Here is an 18,443-nt window from a genome sequence, read left to right as displayed (position 1 = left end):
CTGCTCTCTTCCACATGACTAATTCTTACAGCAACTACCCTCTGAAGAAGAGGTTCCAGGTGGGCAGAATATTCACCCATCCTTGGCTCGGGTGGCTTTGGGCCTTTGTGTGAGAGAGAGAGACTCACATTGTAAGACAAAAGGAGAGAGACCCAGCCAACCTGAATCCCGCAGAGCCTAGGACATTGGACTTTTCACCCAGGTCCAGCACCAGGTCCAGGACCGGGTCCAGCACTGGGTCCCACCGATGCTCCTGGGGCCGCGTCCAGCAGGGGGCGCTGCGGGCCCGTCCCGCCCGGGCCGCCCGGGCCGCCCACCCCGCGGGCGCGCCTCTCCGCAGTCCAGTGCCGCCGGGGCCCGAGACCCGCTCCTTCCGAGAGCGCAGACCTCTCGGCGGGGATCGAGAGGACTCGGTGAGCTGACGGCCGCCCCAGGCCTCGCTCCGGCTCGCGCTGCAGCCCATCGCGGCGTCCCAGGCTCAGACTCCGAGTGCAGGGCTCGCGCCCCAGGCAGCGGCGTGTCCCGGGAGCCCCGATCGCGGGCCAGGGAGCAGGGCGGCGGCCGGCTGGGGATGGGCGGCCCGGCTGCGGCGCGGACCGGCGCCGGGGGGCTCCGCACGCTGTTGCTGGCGCTGGTGGCCGCGGGGGTCCCGGCCGGCGCCTACAACCTCGACGCGCAGCGCCCGGTGCACTTCCAGGGCCCCGCGGGCTCCTTCTTCGGCTACGCGGTGCTGGAGCACTTCCACGACAACACGCGCTGGTAAGTGTCCCCTGCGGATCCTCGACCCCGGCGCGGCCACCCCGTGGTCCCCTAAGTTGGCCGCCGCCTTTCCGGCCTCTTCCACGCCGCCTCCCGCGGGGCCGATTTAAATGTCCGGCGGCCACGCTGACATCCTGGCCTGCTCTCCGTGGTCCGGGAGGTCCATGGGGTCCCTGCCCTCCATGGGCAGTTAGGCGCAGTTTTGCTCTCGCCACAGCAAAGTTAGCTGGCTGTCTGCCCTCGAGGGGCCACCGCTGGCTAGCCAACTGCCCCAGATCCCCGGAGGGCCCCTAGGAGGCCAGGCTGCTCATGGGGACCACTTCACGTAACTCTAGGACAGCAGCATGCAAGAAGCAGAGAAACAGGGGATGTGGTGGAAGTGGGTCCTGGGGGGCGTAGGGATCTCTAAGAGAGGTACCCAGGGGCCCCACAAAGTTCAGGGAGGATCCCCCAAGGAACAGACTGGCTGGTGGGCAGCATGGAGCTCTTCTCCCACGTGCCAGTCTAGAGACAAACTTAAAAGGATGAAGTTTTTGGTTCAAGAGATACAGTTGTTAACTAGCGAGATGGGTGGGCCTGCAGAAAAGAATAAGTCTCTCCCTCATTAAGCATCAATGGTGAAGTTAACTGACCCCACAGCAGGAGCGTTTAGAGAAGGTGGGTAGACCACTTCCTCGGAAAGAAGCAGCCGCACCATGCACCACGCCCACCTTTTCATAGCAGCTAGAGTTCAGTTGTCAGTAACTCTTCAGCCTCATTTTAGATGGTGTTACTGTGGGCCCAGAAGATGGCTAGTTCGAGTTGAGGGTTGTTATCCAGTGAGCGAGCATCCTTAGAGGCAGCGAGCTGGGTGAGGAAGACCGGCAATGTGTGTGTTTTGTAATATACTGGGAGTCTCTGCTCAGAATTGGACAGGGGCTGAGGCAATCGGGAGTTTGTAGATGCGGGTCTTTTAGAACCCCGGGGAAAGAACTTTGTGACTGGCTTTGTTAACGCTTTCGTGTGTTTAGGAGAGCAGCCTCCAAGAGAACCAGTTTTCAAAGTCCTTGAGCGTTGCTTTCATCTACATCCCTTCCTGACATTGATTCTAGTCCCCGAGTTACCAGCCAAGGCTGCTTCCTGCGTTTGCCAAACCCTTCCTTTTCAGACAGCAGGGCAGAACACTTTCCTAGGTTCTGTAGACTCCAGATCCACTATGGGCTTTGGGCTTGGTACAGCTTATGGCTGGCTAGAAACAGTTTGTAGAATACATCCCAGAACCCCGCGTAGTGTGGCCTCGGCAGTAAGCGTATGGGAGGAGCTGTCAGAAACAGAAGGGCTGTTCAGGTGGGTGGCTACCTGGAAAGGGCAGGCAGCTGTGCCAGCCAAAGGTTCAGTTCCTGCAAGCTGTGCCTAGCCTGTGTGCCCTGCAACAATCTGGTTCCAGGGCAGGAGCCAGGCTTCTGTCACCTGGATTTGGATAGACCCCAGGTCACGGCCTCTCTGGCTGGTAACCAGATAGGAGCAGACCCAGTCGAGACAAGGTGTTCAGCTTGCTTTCTTTTTGAAAGACGTTGTGAATAGATTTTTCAGAGAAAGAGGGTTTGGCCTGATGCTCGGGCACCCAGGCTGCATTGTAGTGGTGGCCATGCTGGGGCTTGACCTTGTCAGGAGAGGGTCAGGCATTTCTGTGGGAATAAGCAGCTGGCCTGCTGATCTCAGAAGAGCCTCTCCTGCCCAACCACTCCCTGCACTGGAGTGCTGCTGGATCCTCAGTTTTTTAGCAGCCCTCTGAAATTTAATATATATTTAATTATATTTATTACATATATAATAAAACATAAATATATTACATATAATATATTATAATATATATATGAATATATATATATATATGATAAAATATATCTCTTTGAAGCAGATTGCTTTCTCATTACAGTGCCATAGTCTCTTTCTTGAATTCTCTTGCTGCTTAAAAACCTGTCTTCCACTCTTTCTTCCTTCATTTCCCCAACATTTTCTTCTTGGCTCTGAAATACAGCCTTTTCTGATGCGACCCGCAGTCAGGGGCTTGTAAACTTTGAAGCAGGAGAAACTTCCATTTCTTCTTTCCTTCTTTTCTCTAGAGCGAGGCCTGTGTGAGGTCAGTGGGAGGTCAGTGGAGCCCCAGACAAAGGCTTTTCACCTACACAAGCCCCTTCTGCGTTCCTGGGTTTACTTTTATTCCTATACATTGAGAATAGTCTTAGAGGTAGCCACTGGTCTAGTTGTGTGAACTATACATCTACCCTAAATCTTCGCCTTTACATACAACCCTGGGGTTGGTTGATTGACTTAATGGCTGAATGAAAGCCTCTTAGTATTAGGTAGTCCCTGAGCCCATTGTCCTCTAAACTTACCGGGTCATTTCCAGTTGTTTATAATTGTAACAACATATGTAAGCATTCTTACAGTGAAACACTGTGGACGTTCTTAATTATTTCCTTCCAATCAATTCTTGGACTCAGAATTTCTCTGTCAGCTAGGATGACAGTTTTACAGTATTCTGTATTGTATTACAAAGGTTCCCGTGAAATGGGAAACAGGGGGTTTGGGTCTTGGAGTTTGGTAGCTGCTTACCCAAAGGCTGGGGTGGTGCAGTGGGAGAGCAGAGAAAACTTCATGGAGTAACTTAGAAAGTTCACAGTCTGAAGGTGGGGAGGGGAAGGGGTTTCTACAGGAGAAACTGATTGAAACCTGGGTAGGAAGGGATGACTAATGCTAAGGAAACATTGTATCTCTGTTCCTCTTCCAGAAAAGACGGTCTTTAGATTATCAGTTGTGATGTGATATGGGACCTTTGTTTCATGCTAATTGGCTCCCGGTTGTGTTGTGCACAGGGCAGTGAATGTGCTAGAAAGGACAAGGAGAACCCAGACACCAGGTGGCAGAGCTGAGGGGTCCAGGTTGCAGGTTTCTGTTACTGTAACAAACACCCCTAGTAAACTTACAAAGAGAAGTTCCTGTTGGCTCACAGTGCAGAGTCTGACTGGAGTCTGTGGTTGTTGGCTCTAATGCTTTTTACCTCTGTCAGGGTTGGGGGTACACCATGGTGGAAGTTTGTGAAGGGAAAAAATAGAGAAAGAGGCAGGGACTGGGCTGTCCTTTTTAAAAGTAAGACTTCCCACAGGCCTAACCCCATAAAGGTTACCACCACCCAGCAGCAACAAGCTGGGCCTGAGCCTGATCTAAAGAGTGTTTTACAAGACCCACTGGTGAGTGTGTGTCGCAGAGCGCATGAAGTGTCTGCAGTGAAGCTGTCAGCTCTTGGGTCTGTAATCAAGTTCTTTATGAACACATTGTTACTTCTCGAGGGAGCTCGATGCCTGCATGAAAACAGGGGTGACCTTGTCTCTCAGAACCCCTGTGTTGAGTCTGGCTCCTGAAACCATATTCCTACTCATGACACAACCAGCTTTGTTCAAAGTTCTTCCTGAACAGACCCTTGTTACCATGCCTTGGACAGCAAGAATTGTCCCCGTGGATAAACCGTCATAACCTGATGACATCGGTATCAGTTTTGATGCAGACATGAAAGTGACGGAGCTTTTCTTCTTTTTCTAATGACACCCAGGGAGTATCTGCACACTCAGAACTATCTTGTCCCCACCCTCCCCAACCCTGATTCTTCTGGCATCCTGTGAACAACAGAAGTAGATGCCAGGGAACAGAGACAAAGCCAATTTCTGTCCTCTTCTCTAGCACTTTCTCAGCTGCAGAACAGACAACTGTAACACTCAGAGATATGAATAATTGGAGTCTGGCTGCCCCTGCAGCCCCCCCCCCCGCCATGCTCTAGAGTCCAAAGTGGTTGGGTGCGCTGGCTTCCTCTCCGGCAACGTGCTTCCTCCTTCTCCTGGGACAGCGAGACTGCTGTGCTCAGGCACTGAGCGAGCTCTCGGAAGTGGCAGGCTGGCAGAGCATCATTGAGTGAGCGATCCGAGCAGTTCCAACATTCCGTTTGCATTTAGAGCTGAGAATCCAAAGTTACAATGTGCTGCCAGGTGACGTTGACACCTGCCAGAGTATTGTGATTTACATAAAAATGGACTAAAACTAGGCAAAATTAAGAATTCAGTCTCACAGTCACGTATGAGTAGTTACATGGCTATGTCCGGGACAGCCCGAATAGGGAAATGTTTATCAGGCCCAGAACACTCTACTGACCAAAGTCTTAAAGAGCTTAAAGACTTGAAGGAAACTTAAAAGCAACAACAAAAAGGTCAGTCCTTGGCATATTTAACTACTAAAACCTCAGCAAGATGTGTATATCAGAAACCTGTGGCGCATGGAAGGGGGCAAGCTGTCTTTTCATCTGTAAAATTTTGAAGTTCCTGTTGTGTACCGAGAGCTAACGGAACCGTCACCCACTGCTTTCTGGGGTTCTCACCTGTGCCTCAGGCAAAATATCAGCTGTATCATAGGCTCCGGCTGAGGGAAGGTATGCATGGGGTGTTTATTTTGAGGGAAGAGGGAGATTCCTGAGAAGATGAAAGATTTAAAAGAGGGTCTTGAAATTTGGGGCTCTGCTCCCCAGCTCCATCTGGCTTTGTCAATCTCTGTGAGGAAACACCGGAACTGGTAGTTAGTTCTGCCGTCTTGTAAGCTCTCTGACCAACGTTGGGGCATTGCACATGCTCAGTGAGCTTAGAGTCTACTCAGCGCTGAGCTTGCAGGAGAAGGCATGCAAGCTTCAGAGAAGGCTTGCAGGAAGGCATGACTTCCTTAGAGGCTCTTCTGGGCACTTGTGCTCAAACCAGGCCTCCCTTGTCCCACTTTCTCAGCCTCCTGTGAGGCAGAGCTGAAAGCACACGCAAGGGATCCATGCTCAAAGGGGACCCAGGAAGAATCTTCAAAAGGATTTCCCTGAAGATCCTGAGGAACAGACAAGGGTGCTGTTTCCCCAGCTGGTGCTGAATCACCTTATTACTCAAGGGAGAACCTGCCAGGGCCAGAAGACAGACTCTGTCATCTTGGCCAGTGAGGACCAGCTGTGGGTGTGAGAGTGTGAACGGCTGTCCCCAGCCAGCTCCTGTTCCCTGTGATGTGCATCTGTCCAGATGTGAGCTCCTTCTGATAATGTATGCGATCTGTCTTTGGAAAACAGTTTTCGTGTTTATTTAAAGCAGACAAAGTGTTCTTGGGAACCATTTACCTCCAATGGAGTGGACTGTAACTTTAAAAGGCAAAATGAATTCTATCAGAGTGTTGCTGGGTAAGGCCAACAGGTCAACCACATCCATAGGTATAACTGGATTTTGTTTAATGTGTGTGTGTGTTGTGTGTACACATCTGTCAGCAAATATATGAAGGCCAGAGGACAACCTGAGTTATCACTCCTCAAATAGTGTCCGCTTTGCTTTATGTGTTGGGTCTCTCGCTGGGCTGGAACTGGCCAAGTAGGCTAAAGTGGCTGACCAGCAAGCCCTAGGAGTCCCAAAGCCCTGATTTTAAGTACAATGTCACCATACCTGGCTTTTTAATGTGGGTTTTGGGGGCTGAACTCAGGTCCTCAGAGTTATAAGGCAATCACTTTGCCAACTAAGTCATTTCCCCAGGCCCCTTAGCTGAGTTGTATGCCCTGCTCCTTCCAGACAGCCTGAGACATAAGGCTTGATTGGCTTTTGGGAATGACTTGGAAGCTGAGTCTGCATTATTCTTGCCACAAGCTGGCTCTTGGGGGTCTCTGTTTCTGATGTCAGAGGGCTCAGGAGAGGGACTTCGAAGGCCCAGTGGACTTCCTAACTTTGAATCACTGAGGCCTATGAACTGTAAATCTTTTTAAGCAAGTGGATTTGGCTAACAACCAAGGCAGAATAAATCATTTTATTCCCACCTTCCTTTGTGCCAGAGGAAGTCTTAGGGAGTGAGGGCAAGTCCTAAGCCTGGAAGTAGGGAGTAAGAGACTGAAATAAAAAACGCTCACTGGGTTCCCGAGGCCTGCTCTTCAGAAGAGCTAAGGGGACTTGTGTTGTGGGTTGAAATTAGTAACAATGGCTGCACCAACAGGGAGGGGAAGGACTCCTGGGTGGCCTGGAAGGCATCGGGGTGAGAGCTGATGGAGGAGGTAAATTTTGTGCATTTTTTTTGTGTCCCTGTATTGGGGGCAACAAGTCACCTTCAGGCAGGCATCATCAGCCTCAGGAGTAGCTGTTTGCTGTTCAGACAGGAGGGAGCTTCCTCATTCCATGGCAGGAGCTGGGAGACCCAGAATGGATGTGGATGTGCAAACAAGGCAGGAAGCTAGGTCAACATTCTGGAGTATTCTGTCTTTTCAAGAACACTTAACTGATGTGGCTTCTGGATCTTGAATCAGAGACCTATGGGATTGGGAGTCCGAGACTTTGGGGTGTCCACCCTATTCATGGTCTTGCAGAGCTGGGAGCAGGTAGTGCTTACAGCTGTCACAGGAGCTCTGGCTCCTGCCCCGGGCTCTGCAGGAGTATAGAATTATTAGTCAGACTATAAAAATCACCTTTGGGGCCAAATACCTGAAGAAACCACATGAGGGAGGGAAGATTTCTTTTGGGTCACGGTTCCTGAAAGTTAATTGGGTCCACAACTGCTTTGCTCAATGCACGTAGGTAGAGCATTGTGGTGATGGGTGTGTGTGGCTGAGGCACTTCTTTTTAAGATATCACATAGGGGGATCTACTTCACTGGATTGCACAATAGGCTAGGTAGCCCAACAATGGCTGTCTGCATTCAGGAGAGGCTGAGAGGTTGGTAGCTGCTTAGTCTGTGACCTGCGATGCCTCATCAGGCCTGGACTCAAGCTTATGATCTAGAAGATTCTCAGAGACTCTTCTGAGAAGAGTCTCTTCATTCTGAGACGACACATCTCACATGTCTTCATTTGACTATGCAAGGCTGAAGGAGCTGGTTTCTGATATCAGTGGGGGATGATGCCAGCAGCAGCAGGTACAGCAGGACAGACGTTCACCAATGGGAATGAAAGCAGGGCAGGCAAGTGGCTCAGAGGCACTTTCTGAACCTCACAGTGAAAGGAAATACATTGTGAAACAGAAGGGGCCAGAGCGAAATATTTCTTCCAAAGACATTCCCAACTAGGGACTTGAGTCCTCCAACTAGACCCTGCCTCCTGCCTTCCCCCATGATGTCACTGAGAGTCTGAAAGGATGGAGCCACCCATTAGGTCAGAGCTCTCAGTATCTAACCATCTCTGTAAATGTCATCACAGACACTCCAGACTATGCTTTACTAATCTATGTGTTGGCCTTTAAGCTAACAGTTGAGGGTAACCCCTCTGGATGGTCAGTATGCTGCTTGCCACACACGTGCAAGGACCTGCGTTCTGTAAAAAGCAGATGTGGTGCCGTGTAATTGTCATGGCTGTCACTGAGAAGGCAGAGACAAGCAGATCCCTGAGGCTTGCTGGCCAGCAAAGTCTACTGTGTGAGTTCCAGGCCAGTGAGAGGAAACATCTCTTTTTGTTTAAAAAAAATTTTTATTTGTTTTATGTATGTGATTTCACTGTTCCTGCCTTCAGACACACCAGAAGAGGGCATCGGATCCCATTACAGATGGTTGTGAGCCACTATGTGGTTGCTAGGAATTGAACTCAGGTCCTCTGGAAGAGCAGTCAGTGCTCTTAACCACTGAGCCATCTCTCTGGCCCCAGAGAAAACATCTCAAACAAAGATGCACAGTGCCTGAGAAATGAATGAATCCAAGTTTGTCCCCTGGCCTTTACACACCTGCATATATGTGCACACACACAAACACTAACCATCACAGATGCCTGACCTTTGCACACCTGGGTATATGTGCACACACACAAGTAGTAACCACCACAGATGCCTAGCCCTTGCATACCTGCGGATATGCGAGCACACACACACACACACACACACACACACACACACACACACAAGCAGTAAGCACGACCTTGCCTGCAGTCCCAAGGGGATGCAGAGATGCTGAGGATTACATAGTTTTACCATGTGTAGCTGTTAGGATGTAAAAGCCTTGCTCTGCTTTCCTTGGAGGAGGAAATGATCAGAAACAACAGAGGACGTGTCGGCTCCCACTTTGATCTCCAGAGGTCTAAGCTTGCTGTATTGTTGGCTGACACGGGACTACAGCCCGTGCCCCAAACCAGGTCAGTCACCCATCCACCATTAGCCAATTAAAACTGCCAAATTAGTAGTGAAAAGCAGAAAGATGTTTCTTCAGTGCGAGCTGACTGGGGAGGGTGGCAGACAGATCCAGGAGCGCTCTCTCTGCCCAAGTCTGTCTTCAGGTCTTGAAGTGAGGTTACTGTTTAAATGGAGGACAGGGTTATGCATGGCAAGGCAGTCCTGAGCAAGGTACGTTCCTGCCTATCATTGTTTTGGGGCTCCAGTACCTCCAGTAAGATGGCCCCTCCAAGATGTCAACACTGAAATCTCTTTCTGAGAGACAAGTTCTCCCTCTGGCTGGACCACACTCCATCATTTTTCTTTTCCCAGCATGAGATTCCTGGGGGAATTCCAGTTTCTGGGGGATCCTTTGTTTTGACAGTCCAATAGCCAACTCATGGGACACAAATGTCACCTGGCATATCTCCGTCCCTGCCAGGTTCCTTTGGGCTGCAATGTGAACTTGATATTCTCAGCTGTATGAGAACACAGTCCTTGGCTCTGAGTCTTACCCTAGCTGATGCCTTGGGCACATCTGTTAAGAGCAGTGGTCTCTGAGGTCCCTCCATCCCTGCGTGTCCCACCCCACTCCATCCCCTTCTCCCCATCAGCTGGACTCAAAACTTCATCAGCTTCATTCTCTGGAGACTCTTCTTCTCTTTGATTACTCCAAGCTATTTTTACCACCTTTGACGGATACTTCTGTGCGCTGGAGGCAGTGTGTGTGTCGTCAGCCTACTGTGGCTGAGACACAGAGACACCAAGCCACCTGTCCAAGATTACACAGCAAGACCTGTGTGGCATTATTACCTGGACCCAAGCTGCCCTAATTCAATGCTAATCCAACTACTCTGTAGAGCAGCATACCTCCTATTCTCCCTTCACCCCAACCAAGTCCTTATTCAAGGAAGTAAGTTCCCAAGCAGGAAAGAGATAATCCGATACCTCTTTCAGGAGCATTTTGTGAGTCTTTACAAATGAGAGATCCTAATCCACCCACTTTGTGGTGTGGGGTCCCCAGACACATTGACATCTGCTGTTTCCCCTTGTGGCTCATCATATTGCTGTGCTAGGGAGAGGCCATGACATCTCTCTATTCTAGAGGTAAGGAAAAGGAAGGTTAGGGGACCTATCTAAGGTCATGTGGCTGGAAAAATCGGTCAGTTCCTGGGACAGTGCAGTAGTTATTTTTCTTGTGGTTGCACCTGACAAGAAGCAGTTAAGGAAGGAAGTGTAAAGTAATATGAGTTATGCTTATCTGTGTCTAGCTTCAAATGCACGAGACTCAAACTGTGATTAATTTATTTACTAGACTCTGCGACTACTGTGGGGTGACCCATAATCTAATTCTCTAATATTAGACTGGCTACTTCCCCAGTTGTGTTCCCCAGATACTTACTGTTTGGATCTTCCCGGGTTACTTCTGCTCCAGCAGTCTGGCATCCGGGGAGGCGTGTCACACAGGCAGGCGCTGCTGGTCCATCATGACTAATGGAGACCGCCTGTTCTCTCTGTCTTCTCTTCCAAGCTCTCTCTCTCTCTCTCTCTCTCTCTCTCTCTCTCTCTCTCTCTCTCTCCCTCCCTCCCTCCCTTCTCCTTGTGTGTGGCACCTACCTGAACCCCTGCCCCCTAATGCCACAACTCAAAATTCCACCTCTATTCTCCCCAGTCACTGATTGTAAGCATTTTTATTTAGCCAATGATTTTAAATTGGGGAGTAAGGTTTACACAACAAGGGCTGACATACATGGATATTTGCTCATCTTGGAGCAACCAGATCTTGGGGCACAGAATTTATTGTATAAATACAAGCAGCACCAGTCCAACTCCCAAGAAGAAAACATTTGTTTTTGCTCATAGTTCAAGGATATCCAGTCCACCATGGTGGCAAAGGTGTGGTGGCAGGAGCCAGAAGTGGCTGGTCATACTGTATCCACAGTCCGGAAGCAGAGAGATGGATGCTGGCACACGGTTCACCTTTAACTTCAGTCTTGAGTCTTTGGGATGGTCCCACTCACATTTGGGATGGGTCTTCCCTCCTTCGTTAATTCTTTCTGGAAACATCTTTATGGTCATACCCAGAAGTGTTTTTCCATGGTGAAGCTAAACCTAGACAAGTTGCCAATGAAGACAAACCATCACAACAGACTTCAGGCAAATGTTCAGGGCTTTTCCAGCATCTACCACATCTCTCACACCCTTCAGGAACAGGTCTGTGGTCCTGGCTGTGGATGAGAGTCTTTTGGAGGAAGGAAAGGACAGCAGGAAGCAAGAGGAGACAGAAATCCCTCTCAGCAGCCAACCAGGATGACCACATTAGACCCAGGGGCAAATGATGAGGGATAGGGTGACTGAAGCTTAGAGCCCTTAAAAATAAACCATTGTTTCCAATGACCCTGAAACTCAATGGCTGTCAGCAGCCACTGAGGCTCAGGATCCCATGGCTGTCAGGTTAGGCTGGGATCAGCAAGTGTTCTTCTGTTCTGAGCTCTCTCATGTCAATCTCTGTTTTGGCTGATTGGCTAGTTGCTGCAGGGTGACCCATCCCTGCTCTCTATGACCCTCATCATCTAGCAGGCTAACCTGGGCTGGGCACAAGGTGGCCGGGCAGGGTGCCAGGAGAGTCGGTAGAAACACATATAAGCCCAGGAGTCAACCCTTCATCCCCCCTCACATCCTAGTGGCTAACACAAGTGTCAGAAAGGAGGAAGCAGACATCACCTTTCAGTGGGAGGAGCTGTAGGGTTCTGTGGAACAGGACAGGGATACAGGAAGGGTGGAGGACAGCGGCTGTTTCCCTAATGGGAATGGTGGTGAAATCACCCTCATCATCCCTGGATTTCTGTGATGTCAGCAGAAAGCCAGGATCGATGCTGCCTAGTGAGCAGAAAACAGAGCTTGGGTCTAAGGGCCTGTGAGTTCCTTGGGGTGCAGCCAAGGACAGCCCCCCCCCCACTTGGAGCTGGGACAAGTGAGGTGTTTAAGTGCTACAGTACTACCTAGTATCTAAGCCCTTCACTGAGTACTTGCTCTGTCCTGGGCATCGTACTCAGTGCTTTATAATATTCTCTTCACCAAACTTCACAAGAGTCCTGTTGAGTCTATTTTCATCCCCCCATTTTATAGCAGAGGAAAACTGAGGCTCAGACTGATGGAGAAACACACTGGAGGTCACGCTGCTTGTCAGTGGTGGAGGGAGAATCTGGTCTATGCATCTTATAGGTTATCGTGAGTAATCAGGCTACAAAGCGTGGAATACAGGGGGAAGGCTAAGGATGTGGTTGATATGGTAAAATGCTTGTGTCAGTTCAGCATCGCCTATACCAGATGTGGTGGTCCACATCTGTAATCTCACCATTCAGGAGGTAGAACATGAGGAACAGGAGTTCAGGGTCACCTTTGGTTAGACAGGAAGCTCAAGACTATTATACAAGAGACTCTACCTCCACCCGTGGAGAGAGTAGGGAGAATGACTCAATCCATGAAACACTTGCCGTGTAATCATGAGAACCTGAGTTTGACTCCCAACACTCATAAAAAGCAGCATAGATGGCACATGCCTGCCATCCCAGGGCCGAGGAGCTGGAGACCAGGGACGCCGGGGCTCGCTGGCCAGGCATTCTAGATAAATCAGTGCTCTCCAGGTTCAGCAACATACCTTGTCTCAAAAACAAGCAGAGATTGAGGAAGACACCCAACATTGACCTCTGACACATATATGTATACTCACACGTGTGCATGCTGCCTGCACAGAGACACACAAAAATGATCACACACACATGTACGCTTGCCTCCACACACAGACACTATCATGTACACACATATGTGCATGCTTCCCTGAACACACAGATACACCAAGATAAACACATACATGTACATGCTTACCTGCACACACAGACAAACCCTCACACATGTGCATGCTTACCTGCACACACAGACACTCCCCATATGTTCATGCTTACCTGCCCACACAGACATACCCCCCACATATGTGCACCCTTACCTGCATCTAAAGACACACCCTCATACATGTGCATGCTTAACCTGCCCACACAGACATATCCCTTCACACACACGCATGCTTACCTCTACACACACACTACCATGTACACACATATGTACATGCTTCCATGAACACACAGATACACCAAAATGAACACATATATGTGTGTGTCTGCTCACACAGACACACCCTCACACACATGCATGCTTACTTGCACACACAGACACACCACCAACATACACATGCATGCTTTCTTGCACACACAGACACACCACTATGAACAACCTAGGTGGAGCTGTTAGCTTAAAGTGTCTAGCAAGCCCACTGCTAAACCACCTGCAACTTTGGTTTCCTGAAAGTTAAGAGGAACCTCCTGAGGCACTTCTGGTTCATGGCTCCCGGTGATGAGTACTTGCCTTCTCCCTCTGAGATGAAGCCTGCAGTATAGTCAGAGAGCTCCAGCAAGGTTCTCTACTCTGCTTAGCTGTATTGTGTCTGGTGGGGGGGCAGGCAGTGGTTCCTGGGGGTTCTCTGCAGTAGATACACACTGATTAAGCTCTCTCTGCAGTAGATACACACTGACTAAGCTGCGTTCCTGTAACTGGAACATGGGTCCCCGGGGAAGCATTGGTTTGGAATCAAATGCATGAAAACAAGCCTAATGGGTTGGAAGTTTGTAATCCCCACTCATTGTTCTCAAACTGGCTGTAATTTTGCCCTGTGGTTTGGTCTCTGTGCCGTCTGTGGGGAGGGAGGGAGCCGTGAGGCACTGCTGCTCCCAGGCTTCCCCTAGGAAGGCAGCTCTGCCTCAGCCTAGTCCCTGATACCTGCTCTCCAAGGAGCTGACCTGTGAGAAGAGAGTCAACCTCTGGTCTCCACAGGCATGTTCACACATGTGCACACACACAAATCTCAGCCTATTTTAAGTGAGTCTATGATTTTGTATTGGGTCTCATTCATAGCTATGTTGGGAAGCATGTCTCTGCCCCTTAGGAAACTGTTGAAGGGATAGGAGAAAGAATGCCTCTGGATTTGGACTCTGGGCTCAGCGACTATTAGGTACAGCATCTTAACCCAGCCTCCCAGAGTGGAATACACACAAGAAGCTGCCAGGTTGGATTTGCCTTAGTTAGGAGCCAGGCTCCCAGGATCCTCGATGTGGTGGATAAACAGGCGGGCATATGTTTCCAAAGAGGATTATGAGCTATTTACTAGGGAGGCGGACCTTTGGTTAGCACCATGCTGGTCATGTCAATGTCTAAGAAAACCAAGGCCAGGGTTGGAGTTCACCTCTTCCATTCTGTGAGCCCGAGGGAGGATAAAAAGTCATTCTTTATGTACCAGACCTCAGTCTTTAAGCTACAGACTCAAGTTCCAACCTCAGAGTGCCCTTGGAGCCTCCTTGGGCTTCCCTGGGTGTGGTCACATATTAGCTAGCAGCAGAAGGGGTACTAAGGACCTGCTGGCTTCCTTTCTCCCTCCTGCTGAGCAGAAGCAGGGTTGATACGTGCTGTTATGGGGCACAAGCTGGAGCCAGGCAGTTAGGGTCTCGGACAAGTTTCAAGAGCAGCCTTGACTGCCTGCATCTTCATCTGTGAAATGGGGATAATGTTAGCAGTTCCTGTAGGTGCTCCCATGGGACCACACTTGGAGGGACAAGCAGAGGTGGGAACAGCTTGATGCTTATTTGATGGGAGCCTGTGGTTGGGGACATCTAGGTCCTTTGATGGGGTAGCTGTACAGAGGAAAGACATGGTCTTCTCGGGGGTACCATGAGGATGTTTCATGGTACCCCATGGACTATGACTTCTGTAACCCAGAGGACAAAGAAAGAAAACGAAGGTGGCATTCTTTCAGTAGCACACCCTGAACTCTGAGCTGTTGCTGTCTCCGTCCCTCAGGATCCACTTGGCCAGCAGCCAGCTGAATGAGCTTCAGAAGCCACACTCCAAGGCTGGCCCATGGTAGCTGTCTTGCTGGACTGTGGCCTAGGTAAAGAGCCAGCGTTGGGCTGCCAAGGAAGCCACAGTGTTCTGTAAACACAGAGGCAAGCACACTCTCTAGTATGCCATGCTCCGTGTGTCAGGCACGTGCATAGACACACGTGTCTCTTTAGCTCACATCACAGGATCTGAGAAAACTTTTCCTTTGGGGCCTGCTGGTTAGAAGGATGAGCCAGGGGATGCTAGCAGGCTTTGAATCACAGCTGTTGTTGGACCCGTCGAGTACCCTGGGCTTAGAAGAGCATTAGAGTCCAGCAAGCTCCTTCTCTGCTTTAGATTCTGACAGACATTTTACCCCCACGTCTTGGCTCTGTGTTAGAAGAAGCATATATCTGAGAATTCTGCTGTCCAGGCTCCGTCCTGCCTGGTGAACTAGGACTGTGTCCAAACTGGAAGGAGCGGAGCCACCAGACAGTTCTAGGGTTGTGGTGTTAATGCCAAGGACACAGTGGATCCATAGCCTGCTGCCTTCTGTAGCTGCTTCCTGACTCTCACGGCCCAGGGGCTTTTCCCTCTCTTCTTTCCTTCTTGCGACTTCACAGTTTTTCATTCTGGGAGAACTCTTCTCTACAACCTATTTGGTCATCCACCCCTCACTCCATGATCCTACTCCTCCTGGGCTCCTCCTCCCCATCTTCCCCTCCTCCCCAGTTCCCTTCCCTCTCAACTTCATTTCCTTTTCTTTAAAATTTTTTTTCTTCCTAAATTTAATTATATTATATTTATTTTGAGACAGGTTCTTTACATAGCTGATGATTCTGGAAGTAGACCAGACTGGCTTCAAACTTAGAGATCCACCTGCCTCTGTCTCTTCTGTGCTGAGATTAAATGCATGTGCCACAAATATCCAACCCCTTTTCTTTAATATCTATCTATCTATCTATCTATCTATCTATCTATATCTAGATATAGATGTAGTTATAGATACAGATATAGAAGAAAAGGGGTTGGACATTGTGGCACACACACACACACACACACACACACACACACACATATATAAAACCCACCGAGTCAGGTGCTTCCCATATGCTCAACAAGGGTGTAGGTCTATCCACTGGATCATGGACAACCAGCCAGGGGTTAGATCCTTGAAGAAAACTGATTCTCTGCCTCCACTCCTCAGTAGCTGTTCTTGGCCAATAGCTCCTTAGGAAGAAGTGTGGCCTTGTGAGCCCCTCCCGACCCACGCTGGCATGCCGACTGGCTCACTCCTGTGCACTGTGCAGACAGTGACAGGTGCTGTGAGTTCATGGACGTATCGTTTCCCTTGTTTTCAGAATACACTTTTCCAAAAAAAAAAAAACAAAAAACAAAAAACAAAAAACAAAACACAAAAACCAAAAAACAAAAAACTGGGCAGTGGTGGCGCACGCCTTTAATCCCAGCACTTGGGAGGCAGAGGCAGGCAGATTTCTGAGTTCGAGGCCAGCCTGATTTACAGAGTGAGTTCCAGGACAGCCAGGGCTATACAGAGAAAACCTGTCTTGAAAAAAACCACACACACACACACAAAATCAAAACAGAACAAAAACCAATAACAACAAAAAACCAAAATACACTTTTTCCCAGCAGCCCCCTGACCTTCCTCTTACACTCTTTCCAGCCTCCTTCCTTGATGCTCCCTGGGCCTTGGGGAGAGGGGGTGTGATAAAGACATCCATTTCTGACTGAGAACCTCAGTCGTTCCGTCTCTGCACTCTGACCGGATGTGCTCTGTATCTGTCACCGCTGCAAACTGACGCTTCTTTGATGAGACCTAACTAATCTATAGGTGGAATGATACATGTGCAGAGGGCAGCTAGATGCAGCAATAGCTTCTTTATTTTATTTTGGGTGTGTGGTGCTGGAGATGTTACCCAGGGCCTTGGGCAGGCGCTCTGCCACTGAGCGACACCCCAGCCCTTCCTGTAAAATGAGTTACAAATGGTTGTTTACTGGGATGATGGGAAACCTGAGTCTGTGGGAGGCTTGAGACCTAGCACAAGGGTTTTCCGTTTATACTCCCTCACCCTCAGGGCTTGACATGGCAGGCTTGTGGATGTTTTAGCCTTTAAGTTGTCAATCTGATAATTCTTTTCACCTGTGAAAACAACAGGCATGCTAAGGAAGGCTCTTTGAGTCGTTCCAGTGGCTCAAGCTTAGCCCCAGAGGAAAGGGGGCTGGGGATTATCCCTTAGTGTGGCTTTCCTCTTGGGTTTGATTCCCAGAGCCATGATGGATTTGAGTTCTAGCATCCAAAGCTGGCCAAACCTTCCTGGTGTGGCTGAGCCAGGCAGTGAGTGTGGCCTGCTTGGGAAAGGACTTAGTCCTTATGGACACAGCCTGTTAGGAAATGCTACATTTGAGGCTCATCGTGGAGGGGCTGAAGAGATGTGAACTGTCCCAGCCAAAAATCCTGCAGGGACACAAGGCAAGGCTGCTGGATGGGGCCTTGGTAGCTCCGCTCCTATCCCAGGAAGAAGCAACCCCTACAGAAGCAAACATACACTTTCCATCGTTAAACTGGGAAGAGATATTTCTTTGCAGGGATGGTGTGTGTGTGTGTGTGTGTGTGTGTGTGTGTGTGTGTGTGTCTGGAGTCCTCAGGGCTCCCCCAGGTTCTGGGTTGGGAATTAAGACAGAACCTTCCCGTGGGGCCTGACACCAGGGCTCTGGTGTTTAATGAGTGACAGTGTCCATGAGCCTCGGTTGAAATCTGCTGAGGCTTTCAGATATCAGCTGTACCATTCGTCAGCCTTGTTTGCCAATCTCTCTGCCTCACTAAAGCATTGGGAGGGAAGGAAGGTGCCAATCATCATGAAGTCTGACTGGACTGAGATGACTGGGTGATTGAGACCCCAAGAAGGAGGTGGCCCCTGGAAGAGAGCAAGGGGATCTGGGGCCAGCTTTCTTTACCCCAGGGAGGCTCTTTACTCTGCAGAGAAGCCTAACAGTGGTGCTTTCCATCCCAAGGCATGCTGTATCTAATATCCTGGGATGGTCAGGTGCTAGAGACAGAGGCACCGCTCAAGTTCCCATTGAGCAGGCATTTGGAACCTGAAGCTCTTGGAGCAGCAGGGTGGCACCTGTCCCAAGTGTCCTCAGACAGTGCCTTCTCCAAGCTGCTCACTGCTCAGCACACAGTGTGCCCAACTGTTGTCATTTAGTCTTCTGTGCTGTAGATCTTTTGTGATGGATCCCGCACTGGGGAGGAGGAGACCCGCCCACTTGGGGGCTCACTTGAGTGCCAGGCCGGGAAGAGACCCTGTTTTGAAACAGAAGATGGATAGAATCCAAAGAATGACAACCAGAGGTGACCTCTGCTCACATATGCACATGAATGCACACACATGAGGGCACAACATGTGTGTACAGATACACATGCACACTTACACCACAATGCATACACACAACTTAAAGTCTAGGGCAGATTTAATTCTGTAACTCCAAGTGAACTTAATGTTGCTTCCCTCTTTATATTTTGCACCTACCAGGCCCAGAATGATCCTACTCTACCCTATCTTTTTCTCCTTCCCC

At 49.7% G+C, this 18,443-nt stretch overlaps 1 protein-coding gene across 1 annotated transcript in view; it reads left to right on the top strand.

Annotated features, from left to right (window-relative positions):
• The first annotated feature begins 571 nt into the window (after nucleotides 1-571).
• Itga9 (integrin subunit alpha 9) overlaps nucleotides 572-18,443 on the top strand; it is a 246,687-nt gene continuing 228,815 nt past the window's right edge. The window contains exon 1 of the mRNA XM_028767293.1: nucleotides 572-759. Within this exon, the coding sequence (XP_028623126.1) occupies nucleotides 572-759 (188 nt within the window). The remainder of the gene's footprint in view (nucleotides 760-18,443) is intronic.

This window comes from Grammomys surdaster, unplaced genomic scaffold (genome assembly GCF_004785775.1).
Source record: "Grammomys surdaster isolate TR1022 unplaced genomic scaffold, NIH_TR_1.0 172, whole genome shotgun sequence".
Taxonomy (NCBI): domain Eukaryota; kingdom Metazoa; phylum Chordata; class Mammalia; order Rodentia; family Muridae; genus Grammomys; species Grammomys surdaster.
Note: the sequence above shows the minus strand (reverse complement) of the source record. Positions and strands in the feature narration are given on the sequence as shown.